The sequence below is a fragment of a genome, unplaced genomic scaffold (assembly GCF_019419815.1).
Source record: "Pyrus x bretschneideri cultivar Hongxiangsu unplaced genomic scaffold, Pyrus_bretschneideri_v1 Contig266, whole genome shotgun sequence".
NCBI classification, from domain to species: Eukaryota; Viridiplantae; Streptophyta; class Magnoliopsida; order Rosales; family Rosaceae; genus Pyrus; species Pyrus x bretschneideri.
In genome coordinates, this window is record NW_025999575.1 from 150,914 (window position 1) to 178,273 (window position 27,360).

At 37.6% G+C, this 27,360-nt stretch overlaps 2 protein-coding genes across 2 annotated transcripts; one reads left to right on the forward strand and one right to left on the reverse strand.

Moving 5' to 3' along the window:
• Window positions 1–901: 901 nt before the first annotated feature.
• LOC125478796 lies at window positions 902–16,768 on the reverse strand (the record flags this gene model as incomplete). The annotated part of the gene is made up of 4 exons (XM_048587415.1): window positions 902–939; window positions 1,809–1,956; window positions 14,681–15,388; window positions 16,277–16,768. Coding segments are annotated over 4 exons (1,386 nt in total), but the record flags the coding sequence as incomplete, so codon positions are not given.
• Window positions 16,769–22,086: 5,318 nt separating this feature from the next.
• Window positions 22,087–23,042, forward strand: LOC103939906 (ribonuclease S-5). Its single transcript, XM_009350009.2, has 2 exons — window positions 22,087–22,343; window positions 22,492–23,042. Exons 1-2 carry the CDS (start codon window positions 22,098–22,100, stop codon window positions 22,927–22,929), a joined length of 684 nt encoding a protein of 227 aa, XP_009348284.2. The 5' UTR covers window positions 22,087–22,097; the 3' UTR covers window positions 22,930–23,042.
• Window positions 23,043–27,360: the final 4,318 nt, after the last annotated feature.

Sequence of the window (27,360 nt, forward strand, 5' to 3'; positions counted from 1 at the left end):
ATTTTTTAATGTAGTTTGATTTTTCCAACAAAATACCAAAGCATGTTAAAAAATTCGTAATAATTAATTTAAAAGTGTAAGAAATATGCAAACACTCATGATCTCATTCTCTATGCTTTGATGATTGTTAAGTCGTCGTTTTGGATTTTTACAACCCTCCAAACCCTTGTTAACTGTCTGCTTTTAAGAGGAGTGATTATTTAATAAAAATTCATAATAATTAACATAGAAATGAGAAAATGTAAAAAAGAAAAATTTTAAAAAAAACGCCAACATTCAGGATCACTTACTGTACACTTTGACGACGGTTAGAATGTTATTTTTATTTTTGGAAACCCTTCAAACCCTCGTGAATAGTATTTTTCCTGTAACTTCAAAAAAAAAAAATAGTAATTTTTAATTTACAGGCGATAAAAACTCGACATCATAATTTTTAATTAAAAATTAGTAATTTTTAATTTCTTGTGAAGAAGTCAAATCCAAAACTCGACATCATAATCCATGAACCTTAGTGATAAAATCTAATCATATGATTACCTCTTACGTTTACGCTTTTATTTTTCATGACCAAAAACCCATTTTTGGAGTTTCTTTTTGAAACATGATCTTGTAGTGGCTCGAAGAAGATGAATGGTTTGGATTGTTGACATCATGTTTCGATTTTTAAGGTTAGTGCAAATATTGCTCAATGTTCTATAATGTCTAGAGAGTTATCCTAAAATACTTATCCTTTTTACTTTCTTTTTCTTCAAAAGCTTGTTGACACACCCCAACCACATGGCTCCATTGTGAGATGACGTCACAAGCCAACTTAATGATGAAGCCATCGTAAGATATCCATTATGTGCAAGAATTTGAACAAAAACGTTCATTATTAATAAATCCAAAGCTGCTACAAGGTTCAGTTATCAACCTCCCCACTTATCTTGGAATTCAATCCTGTTATTGTCACATCACATCAGATCAGTTAGAAGTTTCACACAATAGTAAGCACATAAAAGTGCAGTGTTGTGCATAATCAAAAGTGTGATCATGCAATTATTACAATAAAGATAAAACTGTAGTAAATGAACCATCACCCTAAATCCAAAGGACGAAAGCCTTACTGCCAAGCCTACTCATATTGGTTCTTCTTATTCCTGCTATATCCTGAAGGGGTTAACAAAACAAAATTTGAGCGGGCCAGTTTTATCACGTCAAAATCATTCGGATATAATAACCTCTGTTTTGAAAAACATATATAGTAAGAAAACTATGAACATATAATACTACAGTAATAGTAGTCACATTCGTCATATCAAAGAAAGTAAATTAATCATAAATAACGTAACGTATGAAATGGTGTCCACCTAATCAATACCTAGCACCTACCTGAAAATTCTAGCCTCTACTAGAATAGAAAATGTACCTGCAATAAATCTTTCGACTATAGCTATACAATATGTATGATAACCATGTGATGAAAATAAATACCAATGACCTTAAGATATCATTTAAGTTATGAGCCTCATCAAAGACTAACAGTGATACATTTCATCTACATATACATACATATACATACATATACATACATACATACATACATACATACATACATACATACATACATACATATATATATATATAGTAAAAGCATTTGAATTTTCGAGAAGGGTTCCACTCATAGTTAAATAAAACGTCCCTCGTCAATAGGCTCTTTGCTTAACATTTTATGGAAATTGTCCAAAACTAGCATTTAGGTAATGAATTTGCATAGACAGAGGGAGTCACATGATTCAGGACACCGAAATCATGGGTCCTGCACGCACCAAGAAACACGAGCCGCTGTAGCCTGTCGTTGCCGGCAAACGCGTCGTCATACTTGCTGCCGCAGACCGGCGAGTAGACGTCAAACTCACTGTTGGACAGAGCCACACGCCGGTTCGATGAGGCTTTAAGGAAGTTAACAGAATATACCTACAGGGAAAGGATATGTTGTTAAAATTAACGACACCGTCGCTGCTGCAGTCCAAATTAACGGTGTCCGCCGTTCATCGTCACCGGCACCCTACCTGGAATCTGCAAAAAAGCACAGAGACGATCAGGGTTTCCCGCGAGCACCAAATTCACAGATTTTCAGCTCAAAATTGATCCCAGGGATCAAGAGACTCACCTAAAGCTGGTTTACAAGGATGAGAGGTTGAATCCACCTCAAATTCAACGATTTTTGCTCAGAAAAACTCGTCGGGAGTTGCAGAGAGTTTGTATGCACCAAAACAGAGGCCAACATCACTTCAAACTTGAGGAAAATCCCACGAACATGACTTACCCAGAACAAATACAACAACATTGGGGATGAATCATGGCTCTAACTTGCCGGAGTTCGTCCGTCTCCTCTTGCCGAAAACTAGGGAAAGAAAATGCATTACATGCACAAATTAAGACTCAAAATCAAGGCTCAAACTTCACCACTTTTATCCCAAACTAAAATACAGGTGATTAAGGCTTGGTTTGGTGCTGAGGTGATTCTGAAAAAAAACTAGTATCAAAAAAATCTGGGAGCTGTTTTTGTGTTTGGTAAACATTCAGCTTTAATTTTTTTTCACAGTTTTGGGTGAAAAAAAGCCAAAAACAAGAAGCTACAAAACCTAGCTTTGAAAAACCGGTTTTCTTTCACATCTGTTTTACATAAAAGTTTACCAAACACTATAATATTGCTTTTTTTTTTTCAAAATCACTTTTACAAAAAAGTTTACCAAACACTTTGCTGCTATATTTCACAGCTGCTTATTCTCACAGCACAGCAGAAGCAGTTTTTTTTCCAAAGCACAGCAGTACCAAACCAGCCCTAAGCCCTAGTTTGGTATTGAGGTGATTCTGAAAAAAATGGCTATCAAAAAAAGCTGGGAGCTTTTTTATGTTTGGTAAACATTCAACTTCAGTTTTTTTTTCATAGTTTTGGATGAAAAAAAGCCAAAAACACAAAGTTGCAATACCCAGCTTTAAAAAATCATTTTTTTTTCACATCTATTTTACATAAAAGTTTATCAAACACTATAATACTGATTTTTTTTTTTTCAAAAGCACTTTTACAAAAAAGTTTACCAAACACTCTGCTACTTTATTTGACAGCCGCTTATTCTCATAGCACAACAAAAACAGTTTTTTTCTTCATAGCATAGAAATACCAAACCAGCCCTAAAAGGCATTACAACCCCAGCCAACTTTGAACTCGATGACATTCATCAGAATTCGTCGTCGGAGCTAGTCTTGCATGCCCAGAATTCAACAAAGATCAAAACCCTTGAGTTCCATCATAAAAACCAACACAATTCTCATACAAGACAAGGTAGTGGAACCCAAAAACTCACATAATAACAAGAACCTCACCTGAGTTCAAGAATTGAGCTAGAAGCTCTCGAATTCCATGGCAGACCACTGCCCAGTGCTCTGATAGCACATGCAATGGTATGACGAGGTTCCACTTGTTCCAGAGATTGAGAATATGGGGTTTTGGTTGTTTATTTGTTGAAGGTTAGGAAAGAAATGGGGATTGAATTGAAGATCTTGGAGCTTAGAGAGAGAGTGTTTTCAGAAATGAGAGAGAAGGAAGTAGTAGTGTAATCACACTTAAGGTTTTTAGTGTAATTTACAAATAAGCCCTCGAGGCTTTGACTATAATTTTTGTTTTCGATGTTAAACTAATGTACGAGAATAGAATTATGAAACTTAAGAAAGTATAAGAGATTTTAATTCAAATCGAGGCTCGAAAGTTAATTAAGACATCCATTCAGAGGTAAAATGATCATTTTACATGTCTTAGGATGAAAATACAATATTTTAAGGAATGAGTTACAACACTTATTTACAAAAAACGAAAGGAAAATGAGAAGATCAAAAGGCCAACTCATGGCCTTTAAATTCTTCACATAAATTACACTTGTTTTCATAAAATGAATAGAAGGCCTCTTCATGCACTAATACAAAATCATTTGTTAGTGTCGCTATGATAATCGACAATAAATTTATATTACTGTCGGATTTTAAGCAAAATCTGACAGAAAATGGATGCAGTGACGGATATAATAAGCAACAGAATTGCCAACATTAGGTAATGAATTTTTTGACAAAAAATACTCTAAAACCGACATAAATTGTGTCGGATATAACTGATAGAAAATATATTAATAATGAATAAATAAGAGCACTCTCTTTGTCAGATAAAACCGACAGAAAATACTAAAACCGACAAAACTTGTGTCGGATATAACTGACAGAAAAGTTATTAATAATGAATAAATAAAAGCATTCTTGTCGGATAAAACCGACAAAAAACATATTAATAATAAAAAAAAATATAAACCATCATTTCTTTCCCCTCCCCTCCATTTACTGAATTTTCCATATTCAACCCATGTTTCCATACTCAAACTATGTTCACCTGAAAGGCTTTCGAAATGACATCATCGTGAAGGGCAACATGGTTTCGGCAATTGCAGCAGCTGTACAACCTCAACCCAACCAATTCCACCATCGAAAATTGAGATTACTATGAACGAGAACAAACCCTTTAAAACCAAAATATACAAAATCAAGACCCTCTCCTTATAGAGCATCCCGCAATCAGCATAACTTCTTAGCATCTTCGTGTGTTGTTGGTGTGTTCATCAGGAGCAAAGGAACATTGCATCTGTTCTTAGAACGGAGGGACTGAAAGAAATTGGAGCGGTGATGTTATGGTATCTGAAGTGCAGATCATAGAATATATTACGCAATTTCTGTTGACAGAACAAAATAGGACATTGATTACGTGAAGAATCAAACAACTTAAGCTAATGATTAAGAGCACTAATGGTGATCAGTTAAGCCAATAATTGCACAAAAACCCAACTTCAAAAATCACAACAAGATCAGAAACAAGGTAAAACTAAATCACAATAATTGGAAATGAATCGTGGCTTAAAAATAAAACCCAGAATTTAAAAAGTGAATCAATTATTTCACCTTGTCCTTTCCCAAAGGCTGTCAGTTGCAAGTGTTGGAGTTGAAGTAAATGAGGAGAGAAGAGAAGGAGAAGGAAATGAGGAGAGGAGAAAAGGGGGAAGGAATGAGGAAGGGAGAAGGCACCAAAGCAAGTAAGAGATGGAGGGGTATTATGTTGGAAAATTTGATTGAGGGGCCAAGGAAATCAGGAGTGAGGAGTCGAGGGCCTGGGACCTGGAGGCGAAAGTGGGTTTTGGGGTTTGGAGGGAAAGAGATTTGATTGAGGGGGTTTTGGGGTGGGGAGGAATTTAGGCGATGAGATTGAGAGAACGTCCATGGTTGCTTGCTCAATCGGGAGCTGTGATAGCAGGGAAAGAGAGTTGGACATTTGGATGCTTGTTAGCCAAAATGAGGCCACGTCTTAGAAGATGGGCTGATTTCGATCCCTTGGATTTCATTACTGTCGGTTAAAACCGACATAACTTTTTTTAAAGTATAATCCGACAGAAAACTTTCATTCCTGTTAGTTATAACCGATAAAAAAAAAATGGCGGCAAAATTCCCTTCCAAAATTTTAAATTCCCCCCCCCCCAAAATTTTGTTACGATTTAAAAAAATAAAATAATAATTGTTTGGTTTAATTATTGTCTAATCAATACTTGAAAAGCATAAATACAAATTTAGCACAAATTACTTTTCCCACTTCAAAATTTAGGCAAATTTAACGGAGATATGCATTCTACGAAACTAGTTTCAATGATCTAACCGTCAAACTTGTTTATAGATACTACAAGATTGCATATGTAAAAAATCGCAAAAAAAAAAAAAACATTTAGAGATTAGGTAACGGAACAAAAGTTTTTGACGGTTATAAACGAAAAATCACAATTTAACGGTTATTTTAGCTATGGTTTTGATGATTGATGCGAGAATTACTTGACACTCAAATTAAACCCTCGTTTGACAATTGTAGTAGAATGGATAAGTGAGGGATCGTTCTAGACCGGGGATTAGGAGGGCTTGCTAAAACCTTCTAAATTGACTTAAGAACGTAAAAACAATATAAAACACTAAACTAGACTCAAAGAATGCAAAACTAAAATTTAAAACATTAAGACAAACCAAAAGACTCAAAACTAATTTTGGACGAATTTAAGATTATGGCTTGATTCAAAATACTTTAAAACATAAACTAAACAGATTCTAAGCACTAAAGAACAAGAAAGTAAAGGGGGGGGGGGGAAAAAGTTTTGATTTGACGAAAATTGAAATAACAAAACAAGTTAATAAACTAAGCGGAATGTAAATATGAATTTGTGATGGAATGAATGGAATGAAGGCTAGCTAAGGGGTTCTTCTCCACACATGTTATACTTGCATACAAGATTGATTCTTAGTTGGTCTTTCGATAAATTATGAAACTCAACACTCCGGATTAATTAGGTCCGCTTAAATTAACCGTCAAGTTTTCCTTAGGTTAATGAATTGGATGGGTTTGCGCAAAGCAATTCACAACATTCTCCAAAAGTCCTTTACGTGAACAGCACAATAAAGATACAATCAAAGATCATTAAGCATTATGAAAACTATAAGTGTTGACGAGGCATTCGTTACTATGATGAGCATGAAACTCATGCCAAGAATTCATTTAACGCGATTGTTTATAAGCAACCTCCACTACTTGTGAATATAAGTTCATAACGATTAGGTGAAATTCACTTATATTCTAGCGTCATATTTATGCATGAAAATTAAGCGCGCATTCTTAATAAACATTCATAAATGAGTTATCAATCAAACGGTTAAACAAATTGAATCCACAACTTATGAAATTCCAACGAAAGTTAATCAATTCATATTGCAAATATAAACATAGTTTCGAATCACCCCTAGCTAAAGGGGGTTTAGTTCCTCATAACTTTGAAATCAAAGAAACACCTAAACATTCCAACAACTCAAAACTTGAATTGTATGAACGTTTAAGCACTCTTCTCTTCCATTCCTTATACGTACAAAACAAAGAGAATTAAAATGAAACTTTGAAATCAAAGAAACACCTAAACATTCCAACAACTCAAACTTGAATTGTATGAACGTTTAGGCACTCTTCTCTTCCTCGTTGTTGTAGCACAAGGTTTAAGGATAGGTTGTGTGATGGTATGAAGTGTTTTTGAGGGATGGGAAGTGGTTGGATAGTGGCTGCAATGGAGGAGAAAAACTGCACAGAAATGGAAGGGGAAGTGTTTGTGTATTGCAATGGAAAATGAGATGATTTGGTGAATGGAATGAATGGGTATTTATAGGAAGAGAATGGGTGTTAATGGATGTTTGTTTAAGGTATTTGGTGGAAGGGAAAAGGTGTGGCTGTTTGTGATAATGGGATGGTGGCTGATTAGAATTATGGAGGAATTAGGAGATGGTGCGGCTAGAAGGGTGTAGAACTAGGGTTTAAAAGCATGTGTTTTAAGTGCAACCCTAAGACAAAATTGCCCTCCCTTGCACGGCAAGGGAAGGGAAGAAAATAAAAGGGCACGGCAAGGATGGATAAGGAGCCTAGGGTCTTCGTTTTGTGTCCTAAAGTACCTACAAGGTCTTCAAAGTGGCTAGAAAATACGGACGTTTAGATTAGGAAAGGTTACCAAAACGGGAAACTTAGGGTTAACTTTCCTAAAATAGGAAACCTTGTTTGAGTAGGATTCCTCGTTTTGGTAAGAATTCATCGTTGGCGTAGGAATTCGTCGTTTCTTCACGTCTTCAACTCATTCATTCCTCTTTCGCTCCAAAAGGCTCCAATTTGCATCTTCTTGCACACTTTGGCCTTATAATATGAAAATACACAAAAGTGACCTTAAACACTGAAATAGATAAGTAAACACAACATAAATGCACGAGAACAAGCTAATTAAGTCGCATGAATATGCTCCTATCAAATTCCCCCACACATAACTTTTGCTAGTCCTCGAGCAAAACAAAACGACTAAAGTAAACAATACGAAACAAAACAAACAAAACATAACCTAAACCTTCCAACGTTTGCCTCAGGGATTTCCAATGAAACATGACATGTCTAAGATCATTACACACATAGCTTTTAGTCTTCTTTCCCCTCAAGCACATACTTAATCATAGTCACCATTCACTAGTTCGCATTTAATCAATTAAACACACATTTTGAAAGTAGTAACATGCCTTAGAGAATTCTCTCAATTCCTCACTAGCTATGCACTCAATTTTCACTCAGATTTCTGACTACACACCCTACATTAGTTATATGTGAGCAGATTGATGTAAACATGAAAGACTAGTACTCACATACGTTATAACAAAGAAAGCAATTTCTAGAGTAATTAAACGTGTTTGGATATGATCTCATGAATGGAATGCTACTACTTAGATGCGAGAACCAGTGACACCATATGCTCATACCAAATTCAAACTCCACAATTGAAATGCACAACACTCAAGATAGAAGTCAAAGGTTGTAACGGGGCTTGGGGTGTTGGCTAACAAGGAAAGATAGGGATAAACAAAAGTTCTTTAAGCAATAGCAAGTAAAGCAATGAAATTAAGACCTAGAATTCCTTTAGAATGCAGAAATCAACTTTTAAACAAATAGGGGAGATTCTAACAACTCTTAGGGCCTAATTCATTGTTTTGGGCCCTTACTTCAACAACCAATACTTTTCAATTTTTTTTTCTTTCATTTTTTTTTTTTTAAACGTGCCTATGGCACATAAACTCACATCAATAATCTTTCCCCCACACTTATTTCCTGCAACACATTAATCAAAAGGAATTCATTGCTTACTATGCTTCAAGAACAAGGGTACGGATGGTCCTAATCTAGGCTAGGCGAGGAGAATGTGGGTTAACAAAGAACATAGGCTACACAAGGCTCAACGGGGTTAAATCCTACAAAACAAATGAAAAGGCAAATATGGCAATTTGGCTATGGTGTTCACTACACAACTTCATCTTGAATATGTGTTATGCAAATCAATGACATGCTTTGAATGAAATGGGCATGAGTTCTAGCATTTGGAACTAAGTGATGAAACGCCTTCTAAGTAGTAACCAAGCAAAGAATAATGAAATCATGCAACGACTTTAGAAAACATTAATGCACAGATGTTAACTCTCCAAATAACGTTTAAGCTCAAGTCTCACAGGGATGTAGCGTTTGTTTAAGTTCATTCCTTCAAGCATGTTACAAAAACTAATTTTTATCATTTGTGATTACATGTGAATTCGTAAACTATAACGACAACCAAGCATAAACCAAAGAGTATATCAAACGTCCTTCCATGTTTGTAACTTTCTTTAACCATCATGCAATTAAAAACCAAATCCTCATCATTGCGTTGGAAGGTACCCTACGACACAAACACACAAAAACAACTTTAAAACAACTCTTTTTGGGTTTTTCAAAACAATTTTTCAAATTTTTATGGGATTTTCGAATTTTTAAGTCAAAACACACTAAAACAGTTTAAAAACATTTTAAAACAGCAAGGAACAACACTTGAAGTTATGGGTGATAAAATCCAACAAATTTGCATCAACATACTTAGTTACCCCCCCCCCCCCCCCCCACACTTAAATCAAACATTGTCCTCAATGTTTTAAGCTTAAAACACACCAAACAAAAGAAAACATATAAAACAACAACTAAACATACTAAACATGGCAGAATGTATCTAACAAAGAGAAGAGTTTTAGAGATGCAAATCTGGTTATGGAGTGTAAATTCCATCTTCTCCTTGGTGATTGCAGTGAGGCTTCATCTTAAGTGATTCCACAGGCTTACTCTTGAAATGCGCTGCTCCCATCGTTGATTTTCCTTTGTGCTACTCTTGAACTGGGTAGCAGGCTTCCTTTGGTCTCCCCCGAAGGTCTGAGCTTCCTCCTTTTATCTGTTTCTTTGTTCAATCTCTCCAATTCGTATTGAAGAGGGTTAGAAGATAGCTCAGCAAAGCTAGGTAAGCAACCAGGGAATAGAGTCCAGATAGACTCCAAGTGCCGGCTGATTGCTTCTTTCACTTTGCCATACAAGTAATATCAAGGACAAAGGAAAAGACAGGGAAAGAGCATGATATGAGATACCTTTGCTTTTGCCCTTGATGATATGAGATACCTTTGCTTTTGAAGAAGTGGTGAATGAATCAGCACATGTATTTGTGGTGCTGTTTCCTCCTGGGTCATCTGTACTCCAGGCATCTGGTATCATCTTTGGGGAAGAAGAAAGAATGGAGTATTTCGAAAAGCTTTGCTGGGAGTGCGCCCTCAGAGGTGAAAAAGAGTTGGGCATTTTCTTCAGTTCTGTCTTGCCAAAAAAAATGAAGGTCGACATATATAGGGAATTCAATAGCAAGTGGTGATACTGTTCTTTTACCGTTGTCGACAAACATTTTGATCCCGCAAATCCGGCTTTTTGGAATAGTGACGACTCTTCGATAAAGCTGCACGCGTTTTCTGAAAGCAGATAAAGCGTCGCCGAACTTTGCGCTTGTCGGCTAAAGACGTGTAGTTGCGATGATGGCCTCCACGTGTTGAACGCGATTTCTGAAAAGCCGAGGCTTTTTGAATTGGTGGACGCGTTGCCTTGGCTTTTTATAGAGCTATCGATCACCGCCAACTTACACACTCTGAAGATTTTCCATTCTTGAAACTCGTCTCCGGCCCTTTTGAAAATCTACTCCGTCCACCCCTTCTCTTTTAACTTCGTGAACAATGGCTAGCTCATCCAACCCATCGAACCTTTGCTTAGATTTGAGTCTAAGCAGTGATCCGGTCGCGTCTCGTCAGGGTAAGGTATGGTGCCCGTCTTTCTTATCTTCCCATGGCCCTCTTACAGATGAGGACTCTGTGATGACGGATCCCACAACGGCTACGATAGTGGCTCGGAACCTCCTCACTCCCAAAGACAGTCAGCTGCTTTCAGGACGGTCCGATGAGTTGGCCGTTCAAGAATCCCTGGCTCTGAGTGTTCAGTGCACTGGCTCTGTGTCCAACATGGGCCAACGCCTTCTTGCTCGCTCCCGACAGGTTGAATCCTTGATGGCGGAGGTGGAGAGTCTTAAGCAGGAGATCAAACAGCTTAAGTACGAGAACCGAAGTTTGCACGTGCTTGCCAACAATTATTCAACAGGCATGAAGAGGAAGCTTGATGAGCTTGATGACCGTCAACGGTTTGCAGCTTTCTTCCAGAGGCACCTCTTTCCTGGGTCATCCAGCGTTCCACCAAGGTTTGGGGCCTTGAATGATCTATCTTCGGTGCCTCCCGCTCCGATGCCTTCCGCTCCGATACCTCCTGCTCCGATACCTCCTGTTCCGATACCTCCTGTTCCGAGAGTGTTGCCACGTAGTGGGGCCTCAAGTACACAACCTTTGTGAAGACTCCATCTTTCTGCCATGTTTTTTTTTTTTTTTTTTTTTTTTTTTTGTAATCACTCGGAAATCAATAAACAAGCTTTATTCACTGTATTGGGTTGCCTCCCAAGTAGCGCTTTCTTTTACGTCTTGCAGCCGGACGAAGAATCCATTTACTCCAAATTGGAGCCCACGGTACCCAATGGGGTGTCATCCACGGTGTGCTCCACAAAGTTCTCATAATAGGCCTTCAAACGATGCCCGTTCACCTTAAATTCCTGTCCCGTTTTCAAGCTCTGGATTTGGACTGCACCATGAACAAAAACATTAGTAATAACAAACGGTCCAATCCACTTAGAACGTAACTTACCGGGAAACAAACGTAAACGGGAATTGAACAATAGCACTTTCTGCCCAATGGAGAAGGATTTCCCACGGATCATGTTGTCATGGAAAGCTTTGGTCTTTTGCTTGTAAATGCTTGCATTCTCGTACGCCTCGTGCCGTATTTCATCAAGCTCATTCAATTGGAATTTCCTATGGCTTCCCGCTTCATCTAAGTGCATGTTGAATTTCTTGACTGCCCAAAGAGCTTTATGCTCCAACTCCACGGGAAGATGGCACGCCTTGCCATAGACAAGTCGAAAAGGGGACATCCCAATGGGGGTTTTGTATGCCGTACGATACGCCCAAAGTGCATCATCTAACCGTAAACTCCAATCCTTTCTTGTTGGCCCAACGGTCTTTTCTAGGATTTGCTTGATCTCTCGGTTGGAAACCTCGGCTTGGCCATTTGTTTGAGGATGGTAAGGTGTAGAAACCCTATGGTTGACACTGTATTTCCTCAATAATGCCTCAATGGTCCGGTTGCAAAAATGAGACCCTCCATCACTTATGATTACTCTCGGCATTCCAAACCTAGCAAAAATGTTAGTTTTCACGAAATCTGCAACCACCTTAGAATCGTTAGTACGGGTGGCTTTTGCTTCCACCCATTTAGAAACATAATCAACGGCTAGCAAGATATAAGTGAAACCATAAGATGATGGAAAGGGACCCATAAAGTCAATACCCCAAACATCAAAAATTTCAACATTTAGGATAGAAACCTGCGGCATTTGGTCTCTTGCACTAATACCACCCATTCTTTGGCATTTATCACATGTTAGGCAAAACGTTCTAGCATCCTTAAAAATACTAGGCCAATAAAATCCACATTGTAACACTTTGAGGGCCGTGCGTTGTGTGCCAAAGTGCCCTCCACATGCATATGTATGACAAAAACTCAAAATTGAATGACATTCAGAATCATGCACACAACGACGTATAATCTGATCGGGACAAAATTTCCATAAGTACGGATCATCCCATACATAAAACCGTGCATCATGTCTAAGTTTGTCACGTTGGTGCCTATTGAGCTCATTTGGAAATTGTTTAGCCACCAAGTAATTCACTAAATCTGCATACCATGGTTCACTTACCTCAATGGATAGCAGCTGCTCATCGGGAAAAGTTTCAGGGATAGGTACGGCATGTTCATGATCCTCGTGGATCATTCGGCTTAAATGGTCAGCCACTACATTCTCGCTTCCTTTCTTATCCCTGATTTCAATATCAAATTCTTGAAGAAGAAGAATCCAACGGATAAGCCTCGGCTTTGCTTCCTTTTTCGTGAGCAAGTACCTCAAAGCTGCATGATCAGAATAAACGATTACTTTAGTACCAATTAAATATGAACGGAATTTATCTAAAGCAAAAACCACAGCTAGAAGTTCTTTTTCAGTCGTGGAGTAGTTCAATTGGCATCATTGAGAGTCCGAGAGGCATAGTATATGACATGCGGTCGCTTGTCTCTTCTTTGTCCTAGAACAGCTCCTAATGCATAGTCGGATGCATCGCATATGAGCTCGAACGGAAGGCTCCAATCTGGAGGTACAATAATGGGGGCCGAGACTAGCTTCTCCTTAAGTTGGTTAAATGCCGAATTACACTTTTCATCAAACTTGAATGGCACATCTTTTTGAAGCAATCGGCAAAGAGGGTTGGACATCTTGGAGAAGTCCTTGATAAAACGCCTATAGAACCCTGCATGGCCAAGAAACGAACGTACCTCTCTAACCGAAGTTGGAGAGGGTAAGTGGCGAACAAGGTCTACCTTAGATTTATCTACTTCAATGCCTTTTTCGGAAATGATATGGCCTAGAACAATACCTTGCTTAACCATGAAGTGGCATTTTTCCCAATTAAGCACAAGATTCGTTTCAACACAACGTTTCAAGATTAAAGTCAGATTATTCAAGCAATGATCAAATGAATTGCCAAATACACTAAAATCATCCATGAATATCTTAATAATCTTCTCCACATAATCAGAGAATATACTCACCATGCATCGTTGAAACGTCGCCGGAGCATTGCACAAGCCAAATGGCATGCATCTATATGCAAAAGTACCAAAGGGGCATGTAAATGTTGTCTTCTCTTGGTCCTCCGGAGCGATCACAATCTGGTTATATCCGGAATATCCATCAAGAAAGCAATAAAATTCATAACCGGCTAACCTTTCCAACATTTGGTCGAGGAATGGTAATGGAAAGTGATCCTTCCTTGTCATGGCATTTAACTTCCTGTAATCAATGCAAACACGCCAACCAGTCACAACACGAGTGGGGACAAGCTCTTGTTCTTCATTCTTCACCACTGTGACGCCAGATTTCTTTGGAACAACCTGCACAGATGACACCCAACGACTATCAGAAATAGGATATATAACACCACAATCAAGTAATTTTATAACCTCCTTTTTCACTACTTCCAAAATAGGTGGATTAAGGCGACGTTGAGCTTCACGAGATGGCTTGGCTTCCTCCTCCAAAAGGATGCGATGCATGCACGTGGTGGGACTAATGCCTTTGATATCCGCCAAAGTCCATCCAATGGCAGATTTGTGCTCTTTTAACACCCTTATCAACTTGTCTTCTTCTTGAGCCGTGAGTAAGTTTGAAATGATGACGGGTAGTGTTTGATCTTGGCCCAAAAACACATACTTCAAGTGACTAGGTAATGGCTTTAACTCAAGTGTAGGTGGCTGCACAGTTGATGGAAGTAACTTGTTAGTCAAAACCGAATCTAAAAGTGAGATTGGAGACTTACCAGAGTGGGAGGGCAATGACTCGAGGGCAGCGACCATTTCAAGTACTTCATCACAAGGGGGCACGGCAATATGGTCAGATTGCATGCCGTGGGTTGCCAAGACTCCCTCACACTTATTTCTTGTTCCTATGCTGTGGACTAAGGCTACCTCAAGTGCATCTTCGTTCATTTGATCCAAATGCACCTGTGCCAAAGAATCAACAATATTAATAGCAAAACAAGAATGGTCTTCAATTGGATGTTTAATGGTTTCAGAAAGATTAAAATGAATAATGTCCCCATCAAACTCCATGGTCAATGTTCCCGTATACACATCAATCTTTGTTCTTGCTGTTTTCATGAAGGGACGGCCTAGCAAGATTGGCAATGATAGAGCATGGCTTGAATCCTCCATGTCTAAAACATAGAAATCTGCGGGGAAAATAAGGTGATTGACCTGCACTAAAACATCCTCAAGGACTCCCTTGGGATAAGCATTAGAACGATCGGCCAATTGAATTATAACGCCATCTTGTTTTAACTCACCAAGGTTCATTGATGCATAAATGGAATAAGGCATGACATTTATGGATGCACCTAAATCAAGCATGGCATGTTCAAAACGATTATGTCCAATCACACAAGGAATCGTGAAACTACCGGGATCTTTGCACTTGGTAGGTAGTTTACGTTGCAAAACAGCGGACACATTCTCGCTTACCTTTACTACCTCTTTGTTTGCCCTTCTTCTCTTTGTATTGCATAGGTCCTTGAGGAATTTAGCATATTTTGGAACTTGTTTGATTGCATCGAGAAGTGGTATGTTCACTTGCACCTTCCGGAACGTTTCAAAAATGTCCTTCTCGCTTTCTTCCTTTTTTTCTTGCATGAACCTGCGAGGAAAAGGTACATTGGGCAGATTAGGACGTGAAGTACATGAATTTGAACTTAAATTACCTGATTTGGCCGAGTCAGGGTGATTGGGGGCCTGCGGCATTGGGTTTTTCACTCTTTCCGTGGGTGAGCTAGACATTTCCTCAGGTTGTGTCGTCTCTTCATCTACTTCCTGGGCAGATTTGGGATTGTTTGGCTCGGTCCCAACTTCTTTTCCACCTCTTAGGGTGATGGCCTTGACGGATTCGAATCCTCCCTTTGGATTGACTGTGGTTGAGCTAGGAAGCTTTCCTTTCTCTCTAATCTGTCCAAGGAACTCAGAAATCTGCCCTATTTGTTTCTTCATATCCATCATCTCCTTCTCGTTATTTTCTATCCGGTTGTTTTGATTTTGCAACCCCTGCGAAATAGAGGTTAGTAATTGCATAGCTTGATTACTTTCCAAGGACGTACCTGAATGAGATGATGTCAAAGGTTGTTGGGATTGTTGGGGTGCATACGGCTTGGAATAAAAACCAGGGGGGTTTGGCCTAAATCCTCCTTGTTGGGCAGCTTGTTGTGGCTCCCTCCATTTGAAGTTTGGATGGTCCCTCCATCCGGCATTGTAAGTGTTCGAGTATGGGTTGTTTTGATTTTGTCCTTGGAAACCAATTGCATTGGCAGATTCCCACCCACCATTCTCGATTAGTTGAGGGCACTTGTCGGATGGATGCCCTTGAATTGAGCACACGCCACAAACTTGGTGTTCTTGTGCTTTTGGACCAATCACAACCTGAGAAACAAGAGAAGTAAGATTAGCAAGTTGTGATTGAATTTCAGAAATAGCACTCACCTCATTTACACTTTGTTGCTGTGGGGCTTCCCTTTGACCCACTCCTTCATATTGTTGAGCGTTGAGCGCTCGGTTGGCTATGAGAATCTTGGCATCCCTTGGTGTTTTGTCCACCAATGCTCCTCCCGCTGAGGCATCAAGCATTTGACGTTCGATAGGAAGGAGGCCCTCATAGAAATATTGAAGGAGAAGTTCCTCCTTCATTTGATGTTGAGGACATGAAGCTACAAGGCCCTTGAAGCGCTCATGACAAGCCGGGAATGTCTCACCATGATTCTGTTGAATACCACTAATTTTCTTCCGTAGGAGAATCACTCTCGAAGTAGGGAAGAATTTCTCCAAGAAAGCACGCTTCATACTCTCCCACGAAGTCACAGTTCCCGGGGCTAGTTCATAGAGCCAATCTTTGGCCTTGTCCATAAGTGAAAAGGGAAAGGCCTTCATCTTCAATATACTCCCATCCACAGTGACGGGGGTCATGCTCGAACAAACCACCTCGAACTCCTTCAAATGTTTGTTGGGGTCTTCCATAGACAAGCTATGGAACTTCGGAATATGGTGTAACAAACTGGATTTGAGTTCAAACACCTCAGTCGTCCCCTCTGCAGCCGTGGGGTATTGGATACAAAGAGGCAATGCATTATCCAAACCCGAGGCCGAAAGCTCCTTGATGGTTCTATTATCTGCTGCCATGGCTTGTTCTTCTTCAAAAATCTGATCAGTGGGCTTTTCTTCTATACCTACTTCGTCCTCTTTAAGCCCAGGTTGTGGTGGAGGTTGTGGTGGCTCTTGTTGACTCCTCGTTCTCCTCAAAGTGCGTTCAAAATCACCGTCAAAGTCGGAGATGTTCTCTATAATAGGCCGAGAGCTACGAGTCATACACAGTACCTGAAAAACAAGAAGACAAACAAACTAAGAATCTGAAATAAGAATGCACGAAAAACAAAAAAAATAAATAAAATAAAAATAAAGACAAAGGATTAGCAAAGTTGCTAATCCCCGGCAACGGCGCCAAAATTTGATGCGAGAATTACTTGACACTCAAATTAAACCCTCGTTTGACAATTGTAGTAGAATGGATAAGTGAGGGATCTTTCTAGACCGGGGATTAGGAGGGCTTGCTAAAACCTTCTAAATTGACTTAAGAACGTAAAAACAATATAAAACACTAAACTAGACTCAAAGAATGCAAAACTAAAATTTAAAACATTAAGACAAACCAATAGACTCAAAACTAATTTTGGACGAATTTAAGATTATGGCTTGATTCAAAATACTTTAAAACATAAACTAAACAGATTCTAAGCACTAAAGAACAAGAAAGTAAAGGGGGGGGAAAAGTTTTGATTTGACGAAAATTGAAATAACAAAACAAGTTAATAAACTAAGCGGAATGTAAATATGAATTTGTGATGGAATGAATGGAATGAAGGCTAGCTAAGGGGTTCTTCTCCACACATGTTATACTTGCATACAAGATTGATTCTTAGTTGGTCTTTCGATAAATTATGAAACTCAACACTCCGGATTAATTAGGTCCGCTTAAATTAACCGTCAAGTTTTCCTTAGGTTAATGAATTGGATGGGTTTGCGCAAAGCAATTCACAACATTCTCCAAAAGTCCTTTACATGAACAGCACAATAAAGATACAATCAAAGATCATTAAGCATTATGAAAACTATAAGTGTTGACGAGACATTCGTTACTATGATGAGCATGAAACTCATGCCAAGAATTCATTTAACGCGATTGTTTATAAGCAACCTCCACTACTTGTGAATATAAGTTCATAACGATTAGGTGAAATTCACTTATATTCTAGCGTCATATTTATGCATGAAAATTAAGCGCGCATTCTTAATAAACATTCATAAATGAGTTATCAATCAAACGGTTAAACAAATTGAATCCACAACTTATGAAATTCCAACGAAAGTTAATCAATTCATATTGCAAATATAAACATAGTTTCGAATCACCCCCTAGCTAAAGGGGGTTTAGTTCCTCATAACTTTGAAATCAAAGAAACACCTAAACATTCCAACAACTCAAAACTTGAATTGTATGAACGTTTAAGCACTCTTCTCTTCCATTCCTTATACGTACAAAACAAAGAGAATTAAAATGAAACTTTGAAATCAAAGAAACACCTAAACATTCCAACAACTCAAACTTGAATTGTATGAACGTTTAGGCACTCTTCTCTTCCTCGTTGTTGTAGCACAAGGTTTAAGGATAGGTTGTGTGATGGTATGAAGTGTTTTTGAGGGATGGGAAGTGGTTGGATAGTGGCTGCAATGGAGGAGAAAAACTGCACAGAAATGGAAGGGGAAGTGTTTGTGTATTGCAATGGAAAATGAGATGATTTGGTGAATGGAATGAATGGGTATTTATAGGAAGAGAATGGGTGTTAATGGATGTTTGTTTAAGGTATTTGGTGGAAGGGAAAAGGTGTGGCTGTTTGTGATAATGGGATGGTGGCTGATTAGAATTATGGAGGAATTAGGAGATGGTGCGGCTAGAAGGGTGTAGAACTAGGGTTTAAAAGCATGTGTTTTAAGTGCAACCCTAAGACAAAATTGCCCTCCCTTGCACGGCAAGGGAAGGGAAGAAAATAAAAGGGCACGGCAAGGATGGATAAGGAGCCTAGGGTCTTCGTTTTGTGTCCTAAAGTACCTACAAGGTCTTCAAAGTGGCTAGAAAATACGGACGTTTAGATTAGGAAAGGTTACCAAAACGGGAAACTTAGGGTTAACTTTCCTAAAATAGGAAACCTTGTTTGAGTAGGATTCCTCGTTTTGGTAAGAATTCATCGTTGGCGTAGGAATTCGTCGTTTCTTCACGTCTTCAACTCATTCATTCCTCTTTCGCTCCAAAAGGCTCCAATTTGCATCTTCTTGCACACTTTGGCCTTATAATCTGAAAATACACAAAAGTGACCTTAAACACTGAAATAGATAAGTAAACACAACATAAATGCACGAGAACAAGCTAATTAAGTCGCATGAATATGCTCCTATCAATGATTTTTTTATAGCTACACTCCTCGATCCTATAAGAATGCAATGAATGAATTCGATCTTCAATTTAAAATATTTACACTAGTAGATACCACAAAATCTTATTTTATACTTAGTGGAAATATAATATTAACTCCAAGTGTTTGTTTAATCAACTATTTTGACGCGATATACATTTTACGTAACTTTTTTCAACGATCCAACCGTCAAACTTATTTGTACACACTTCGAGATTGCATACGTAAAAAATTGTAAAAAATAAACTTTCAGAGATTAGGTACCGGAACAAAAGTTTTTGACGGTTATAAACGAAAAATCACAAGTTAAAGGCTATTTTAGCTCTGATTTTAATGATTTTTTACAGCTATACTCCTCGACCCTATAAGATTGCAATGAATAAATTTGATTTCAATTTAACATATTCACACTAGTGGATACCACAAAATCTTATTTTATACTTAATGGAAGTATAGCATTAACTCTTAAGTGTTTATTTAATCTACCGTTTTGACGCAGTACACATTCTATGAAACTTTTTTCAATGATCTAACCGTCAAACTTGTTTGTACACACTCCGAGATCGCATACGTAAAAGATCACAAAAAACAAACATTCAGAGATTAGGCAACAGTTTCGATGGTTATAAACAAAAAATCACAACTTAACGGTTACTTTAGCTCCGATTTTGATGTTTTTTTACAGTTACACTCCTTGACCCTATAAGAATGCATTGAATGAATTTGACCTTCAATTTAAAATATTTACACCATTGGATACCACAAAATCTTATTTTATACTTGATAGGGAAGTATAACATTAACTCTAAGTGTTTGTTTAATGTATCGTTTTGATACGATACGCATTCTATGAAACGTTTTTCAATGATCCAACCATCAAACTTGTTTCTACACACTCCGAGATCGCATACGTAAAAATCGCAAAAAACAAACATTCAGAGATTAAGTAACGGAACAAAAGTTTTCGATGGTTATTAACGAAAAATCACAATTTAACGGTTACCTTAGCTCTAATTTTGATGATTTTTTACAGCTACACTCCTCGACCCTATAAGAGTGCAATGAATGAATTCGATCTTCAATTTAAAATATTTACACTAGTGGATAAATCTTATTTTATACTTAATGGAAGTATAACATTAACTCTTAAGTGTTTGTTAAATCTATCAATTTGATAGGCATTCTACGAAACTAGTTTCAACAATCCAACCATCAAATATGTTTGTATATACTCCGAGATAGCATGTGTAAAAAATCACAAAAAAAAAAATATTCAGAGATTATTCTGGTGGCCATCCAAAATTTTGCTTTGTTCGTGTCGGTTATATCTGATAGGGCCATGAGTGAAAAAAAAAATTTAAAACATGTGTTTATTTATTTATTTATAATCAATATAACATTTTAAAATAATAAAATCAGACATGATTGAGTACACCAGATGTTCATGTGTGTTTATGTGCCAGACAATGTGCTTTGTGACGCATTGAAAAAAATTGTTTGAATTTCTTTGTATCTTGTTGCTTACCTATGAGGGAGCATAATCCTTATTACAAAAATGATAGAGCTTCAGATTGTAGTCTGTTGTTATTATTCTCTCAGAAAATTTATGGCTCATGGGAAATGGGTTCATTAGACTTTAGGGTCATGAGTGACAAAAAAAAAAAATTTAAAATAAGTGTTTATTTATTTATTTATAATCCATATAACATTTTTAAATAATAAAATTTTCCTTTCTATCGGTTATAACCGCCAAAATACTAAAATAATAACCACCAAAGAGTAAAATAATAAATAGTCAATTTCTGTCAGTTATAAATGCCACCATTAACTTAAAAACCGTCAGAATATGTAAAAAATATTTAAAAAAAGGATTAAAAAATATTTTCGGTTATAATCGACATGATTTATTTTATATCCGCCAATAAATATCCGCCAGGACTATAAGTCGGATGTAATCGATAGGATTTTTCTAATATCTGCCACCATCATCCGCCACCTAAACCTAATATTGTAGTAGTGATGGCTTTTCATTCAATCTCTTTCTTGTGTTAAGTGGCTTTAGTATTCATACTAGGAGGGTATTCATTATAGCTTTGTTGTTTTTACGAGTATTCCTCTTTAAATATTTCTCTTGCAATAGTTACTTGTATTTCAGTACAATTTCTCTTTGAATCGTTGTGGTCATCTCAATACAAAATACAAGCCATTTCTCTTTCTTTTTCAATCAAAGCTTGAGCTTCTAGTGTCGAACTTTAATTCACCATTTACATATTGTGAGTTATTTCTCTGCATAAGTAAAGTACTTATTATTAAGGCAAAGAAAGAACATAAGTTGAGCCACTCTTACTCAATGGCACAATCGTTTTGGTTAGAAATCAATTACGCGCAATTTTCATTACTCAAATCCCGTCTATTAGCATTAACTTGTAGTGACATGCCCACAATCTCTAATTTTTTTGTTCGAGTAAATTGCCAACCTAACCGCAACGCCCATGGGGAATTTAGGGAACGAATAGTCGCTTTAGCCCATCCACCTAGACAGGCACAACATATGATCAAATACATGTGATCAAGATGGTCAACTAAGGGCATTGCACATGACTAGTTTGAATAGAAATGTTGAAGGAGCAAAATTTGCTATAAATTTATTGAATACGTAATCAAATACACGTGATCATGGATGATCAATTAGAGCTATTTGATCACTTATTTATGCATGCATATACGCATATGCCTACAACTAGTTGTCTAGTACTATAAATACAAGAGCTTATTTGATCTCCAATTGATCCACACAACCACCACTGCTACTTCAAATGCATCAAATTAGTAATTAATTTGCCTCGCTCCTGAACAAATATTATTCAATGGGGATTACGGGGATGATATACATGGTTACGATGGTATTTTCATTACTTGTATCAATATTGTCTTCGTCCACGGTGGGATTCGATTATTTTCAATTTACGCAGCAATATCAGCCGGCTGCCTGCAACTCTAATCCTACTCCTTGTAAGGATCCTACTGACAAGTTGTTTACGGTTCACGGTTTGTGGCCTTCAAACAAAATAGGAGGCGACCCAGAATATTGCAAGATAAGGAATCCTCGGAAGGTAATATTATTAGTAATCGGATAGTCAATATTGTTTATTTCATTTATATACTTGTGTGTGCGCGCGAGTGTGTGTATAATTTTTCTTAATACCAATTAATTTAAATTTTAATCATAAATTTTTTAAATGGTACATATTCTATTGTCAGAGAGCAAAAAAACTCGAACCCCAGTTGGAAATTATTTGGCCGAACGTGCTCGATCGAACCAATCATACAGGCTTCTGGAGTAGACAGTGGAAAAAACATGGCGCCTGTGGGTATCCCACAATACAGAACGAGAATGATTACTTTGAAACAGTAATCAAAATGTACATAACCGAGAAACAAAACGTCTCTCGAATCCTCTCAAATGCAAAGATTGAACCGGACGGGAAAAGCAGAGCGCTGGTGGACATTGAAAATGCCATACGCAACGGTACCAACAATAAGTTACCAAAATTGAAGTGCCAAAAGAAGACTAGGGTGACTGAATTGGTTGAGATCACTCTTTGCAGCGATAAAAATAGAGCACATTTCATTGATTGCCCCAACCCCTTTCTACCAGGATCACCATATTTATGCCCCAACAACAGTATCCACTATTAAGAGCGCGGCTATATATATAGAACTAGTTTGCTTAATTATTTATAGCTCGGATGAATATGTGAATTTTCCTTTCATGTGAAGTTATACGTTGGCCTATATACGGATATTATAATGTAGAATAAAAAAAGTAAAATTTGAATTACTTTTGAATGGGGATGCATGCGCAAGCAGTTCCTGATTATTGCTTTCAATTGATTTGACACTCTTGGGAAAAAATGAATGTGCCCCACGCGCGAGATAGGAGAGAACGCAAATACGAATCCTACGACCTAATAGTAGGGGTGGAAAAAAATACCGAAAATCCCAAACCGTACTGAAAAAATCCCGAAACCGAACCAAAAATCTTGAAAATTTTGGTACCGATCCCATCCTTTTCGGTATGAGAATTGGTTTCACAATCTTATTTTTTCGGTATTCCCAAACCGAACTGAAGTTAACATATTTATAGTTTTAGATATTATAAGTCGTTGGATTGGTTGAGAATTAGTCTTAGATGTTCATTCCAAATGAAACCCAACCTCACCTTCCCCTTTACTCTTTGAGCTTTCCGCCAAACTCTCTGACCTCACCTCACCTTCACTTCCTTCCCTCCTTACTCCTATATTCCTTTCAGTTCAGACCCACAAATCTCTCTCTATCTCTCTCTTTCTCGACCTCCACTCTTTCACTCTCTCACCCTTACCTTCATGCTATATCCAAACTCTAGCCTTCCATTTTCTTTTTGCATTTGACAACTTCCTCTGCATTCGATAATCAATACAACCACCTCTGCTTCCTTATACTTCTCTCTTCATTAAGGTAATATTCTTGTCTTCATCTGGTCATCTTGATGTCGTAAAGTCTATTTGTGGCTTCAATTCGTTTGAAATTTGGGGTTTTTAATCATATGGTTCTTTTATAATTCGTTTATTTTCTCCTCAAAGCTAGTAGACCCGAGCTCCTTCACCTCCTCCTCGAACTCTTTCTGTGAAATAGGGACTTGCATGTTATCAAGCCTTGTAGTCGAAGAGAAAAAGTGCAAATGTTTAAGGCCTGTTTGGTATCCTATTTGAAATTTTTTATCATTTCTCAAAACATTTCTAAAGAACATTTCTTGAAAACAATTTTCTTTAAGACTCAAAAACTTGATTGGTTTGCGATTTAAAATTTTTAAATCTTACAACTTAAACTAGACAAAGAGATCTAAAAAGAAGGGGTCGCAGGAGAGGGTGAAGGGGGAGAGAGGAGGAAAGAAAGTAAGGGATGATTGAAGGAAAGAGAAAGAAGAGAGAGGGTCGGACGAGATAGAGAGGAAGTGGAGTGAGAGAAAGAACCGAGAGAATGAAGAGAGCGGATTGGAGGAGAGACAAAAAAGGTAAAAAACAGAGGAGAGAGAAATAGATTTGGAGTGAGAAGGGAGGAGGAAGAGAAAAGAAATGAGTGAGTTTAAATTTAAAAACTCTAAAAAATCACTTTTTATGTTTTTAGAGAATAGATTATATTTTTGAGTTAGTCTTGAGTTCAGTTTTTGAAAATAGTCATACCAAACAAGTTTTTAAGGTTAAAACTTGAAAATTATTTTTGAGTTTAAAAAGTTGGATTCAAGTAGAGTAACAAACAGGCTGTTATTGTTTCATAAAGCTTTTTACATAAGGGTTTGTGTTTTGCAATCTTCATTGAATCTAGCGCTCTTCTTCAATAGTTTGTACTTTAATGACAGCAACTACAATTTGTGTTTCCAACAACATTGCTAGCTAGGCAAGTTTAAATAAATTCATTTTTTTTATCAGTTCACGGTATTAATTTTTGGAATTTTTAACCACGAAGCCTTCATACAACATGGTGGATTAGATTTGTTTTATTAGCAAGAAACCATCCATATTTGAATTCTATGTTTTTTACAGTCCCCTCTCTTTCTTTACAGGCATGAGAGAATTTAGGCCAATGAGTTAGGTTTCTTGCCATTTTGGGGGAGGATAGTTTTCTTTATTTTTCTATGAATGTTGTAATAGCAGAATGTTTTGCCGAAACTTTCTTTGAATTCATGTGTGCATTTGCTACTTTAGCTACACTGTTTAGCTGTAAACGAAGTTTCTATGTTGTTGCGATTGTTTTGACGCATGAGCCCAAAACTATTTCGGGATTCCCGATTTGTCCCGAAACTATTTCGGGATTCCCGAAAATTTGGTTTGGGATCGGTCTTGAAATTGGGATTCCTGAAAAACTTCGGTTTGGGAATTGGGACAAGAGTCGGTATCCCATATCGAACTAGCCCTACCTAACAGGATTCTTGTTGAATCCCACATTGGCCAGGAAAAGAAAAAAAAAACAATTTAACTAGGATTGCTCCACTTTAAGTAACACGAGATTTTTTTTGTGATAAAGCACCACATCTTATAAATTGGACAGGTGGTAATTACCATGAGCATGTGGTAATTATCAAGTTGAAGACGGTATTGGTGGAGATTGGAGACAGTATCGATGTTGGTGGAGTGAGACCCTCGGCCTGTCGAGACCTAAAAATTTCAAAGTTATCCTGATGGTGCCAAGACTCTATGGCCTCGTTTGGCAGATTGGACTGTACTGACTATTTCAATTGGTAGGATAAATATCCATCGGATAATACTGACTAATTAGTCGGACGTTTGGTGCAATATCGGACTAAGACCATATTATTTATACTGTGTTTGGTATAGAGCATTTCTTGAATACAGTTTCAGCAATATACATATGAATTTAAGCAGGATTCCAAAAAAATTACAAAAATTTATGGAAAAATTCAACTTTTAGAATCCTTGTAAAATCCACACATAGATCAACCAAATACAAAAATCCCAAAAATAAATATTTTTAATGGTTGAAGCCCAGATTGTCTTCCTCGTCTTCGTCTTTCTCGTTGATGTGCAGAAATCAACCATAATCGGAGAAAGTCAAGCTCCCTTCCTCGGCAGAGCCCAGGTGTAAATTGATATTCCTATCCTCGTCGGAGCCCAGATCGAAAGAATCTGAATCATTTCTTCCTTCTTCAACCCATGGAAAGTTTGTTTAAAATTGTTCTTGTCAGAGATCAAAGGTGAACTAACCCGGACAATTGTCAAACAATTGAGTAGGAGCACACCCACAACCAGAACATAAAACCTACCAAATCAATACAACAAATACCTTACTTCCAAAATTTCATGTATTAATTTAAAGGACAGATGAACATTTAAAAAGGGTTCCTATTACTACAACAACTATTGTACGATTGTAACAGGGGAGAGAGAGAGAGAGTGATAGAGAGAGGGAGAGACAGAGGAGGTGGGAGGTGTGTGTGTGTGTAAAGGAGAAGGGAGGAACAAAGAGAGAAAAAGAAGAAGACGATAAAGACTAACCTGCAGCTATCCAGACGAGAGAGCGAGTAGGAGATGCGAAAGTGGAAGGAGTGCGCTGCTGCGTGAGGGACAAAGTGAGCGAGAGGATCCACCGGACTAATAATACATAGGTTTTAGACGGGATAAATAACTGGGTGTGAGGAGTATAAATAGTCTGGTGCTTATTTCATATGAAGCTCACCAAACACCCGCTTTGTATTATTAATACTATCCGATGTGCCAAACGAGGCCTATGAGTGCAGAATGGATGCAAGCAAAAGTAAAGTGGTATGGCTTAGGATATCTAGGCAACGCGATATCACTTTGTCTTCAAGGATCGATGGCTGTTCTAGTCCAATTTGTTGCTATTAGTCCAATTTAGGGAATTATTCCTGCTGATTATACAGATTGTGATATGATCTGTAACTAGTGATTAGCTTAATCACTATAAAGGGTTTTAACGTTGGGATTATTAGGTAACTAGTAATTAGCTTAATCACTATAAAGGGTTTTAACGTTGGGATTATTAGGTAACTAGTAATTAGCTTAATCACTATTAAGGGTTTTAATGTTGGGATTATTAGGCTTAATTCTGTTTTTCATTAAAGTCTGTTATAAAGCCAGTTGACAGTAGTCACTCATTTTGTACAAGAGCACTAGCTCTGTGGTTTGTAAGGCAAAACAATTTTTACAGAAAGAATATTAATACAAAAACAATTCAATTACTCTGCCTCCTTGTCCTTCTTTTCCCTTTCTTCTCTATCCTATTGTGCTACTTGTAGGTTGACGAAGGACTGAGGATTTGGATCATATCAATGGTATCATTCTTCTAGAATCTTGGTTTCCTTCTTGTGCACGCCCACCTGCCTTCTTTTCCTACCATAGATGATGTGTTTGACTCTTTTCACGCTTCAATGCGTAATTTGCAAGGTTGTTGATTCTGGATTCCCACGTTTCTATCAGCTGTTAACACTCTTGCTTGGTGGAATTAGGTGAGTAGTTCTTCCACTGGAATAAAATTCCTCTTGGGGATTGGCTAGTCTGGTGGCCCCTTCGGTTTTGCTAACATATGATGTTAAAGAACATACTTGACTTAGTA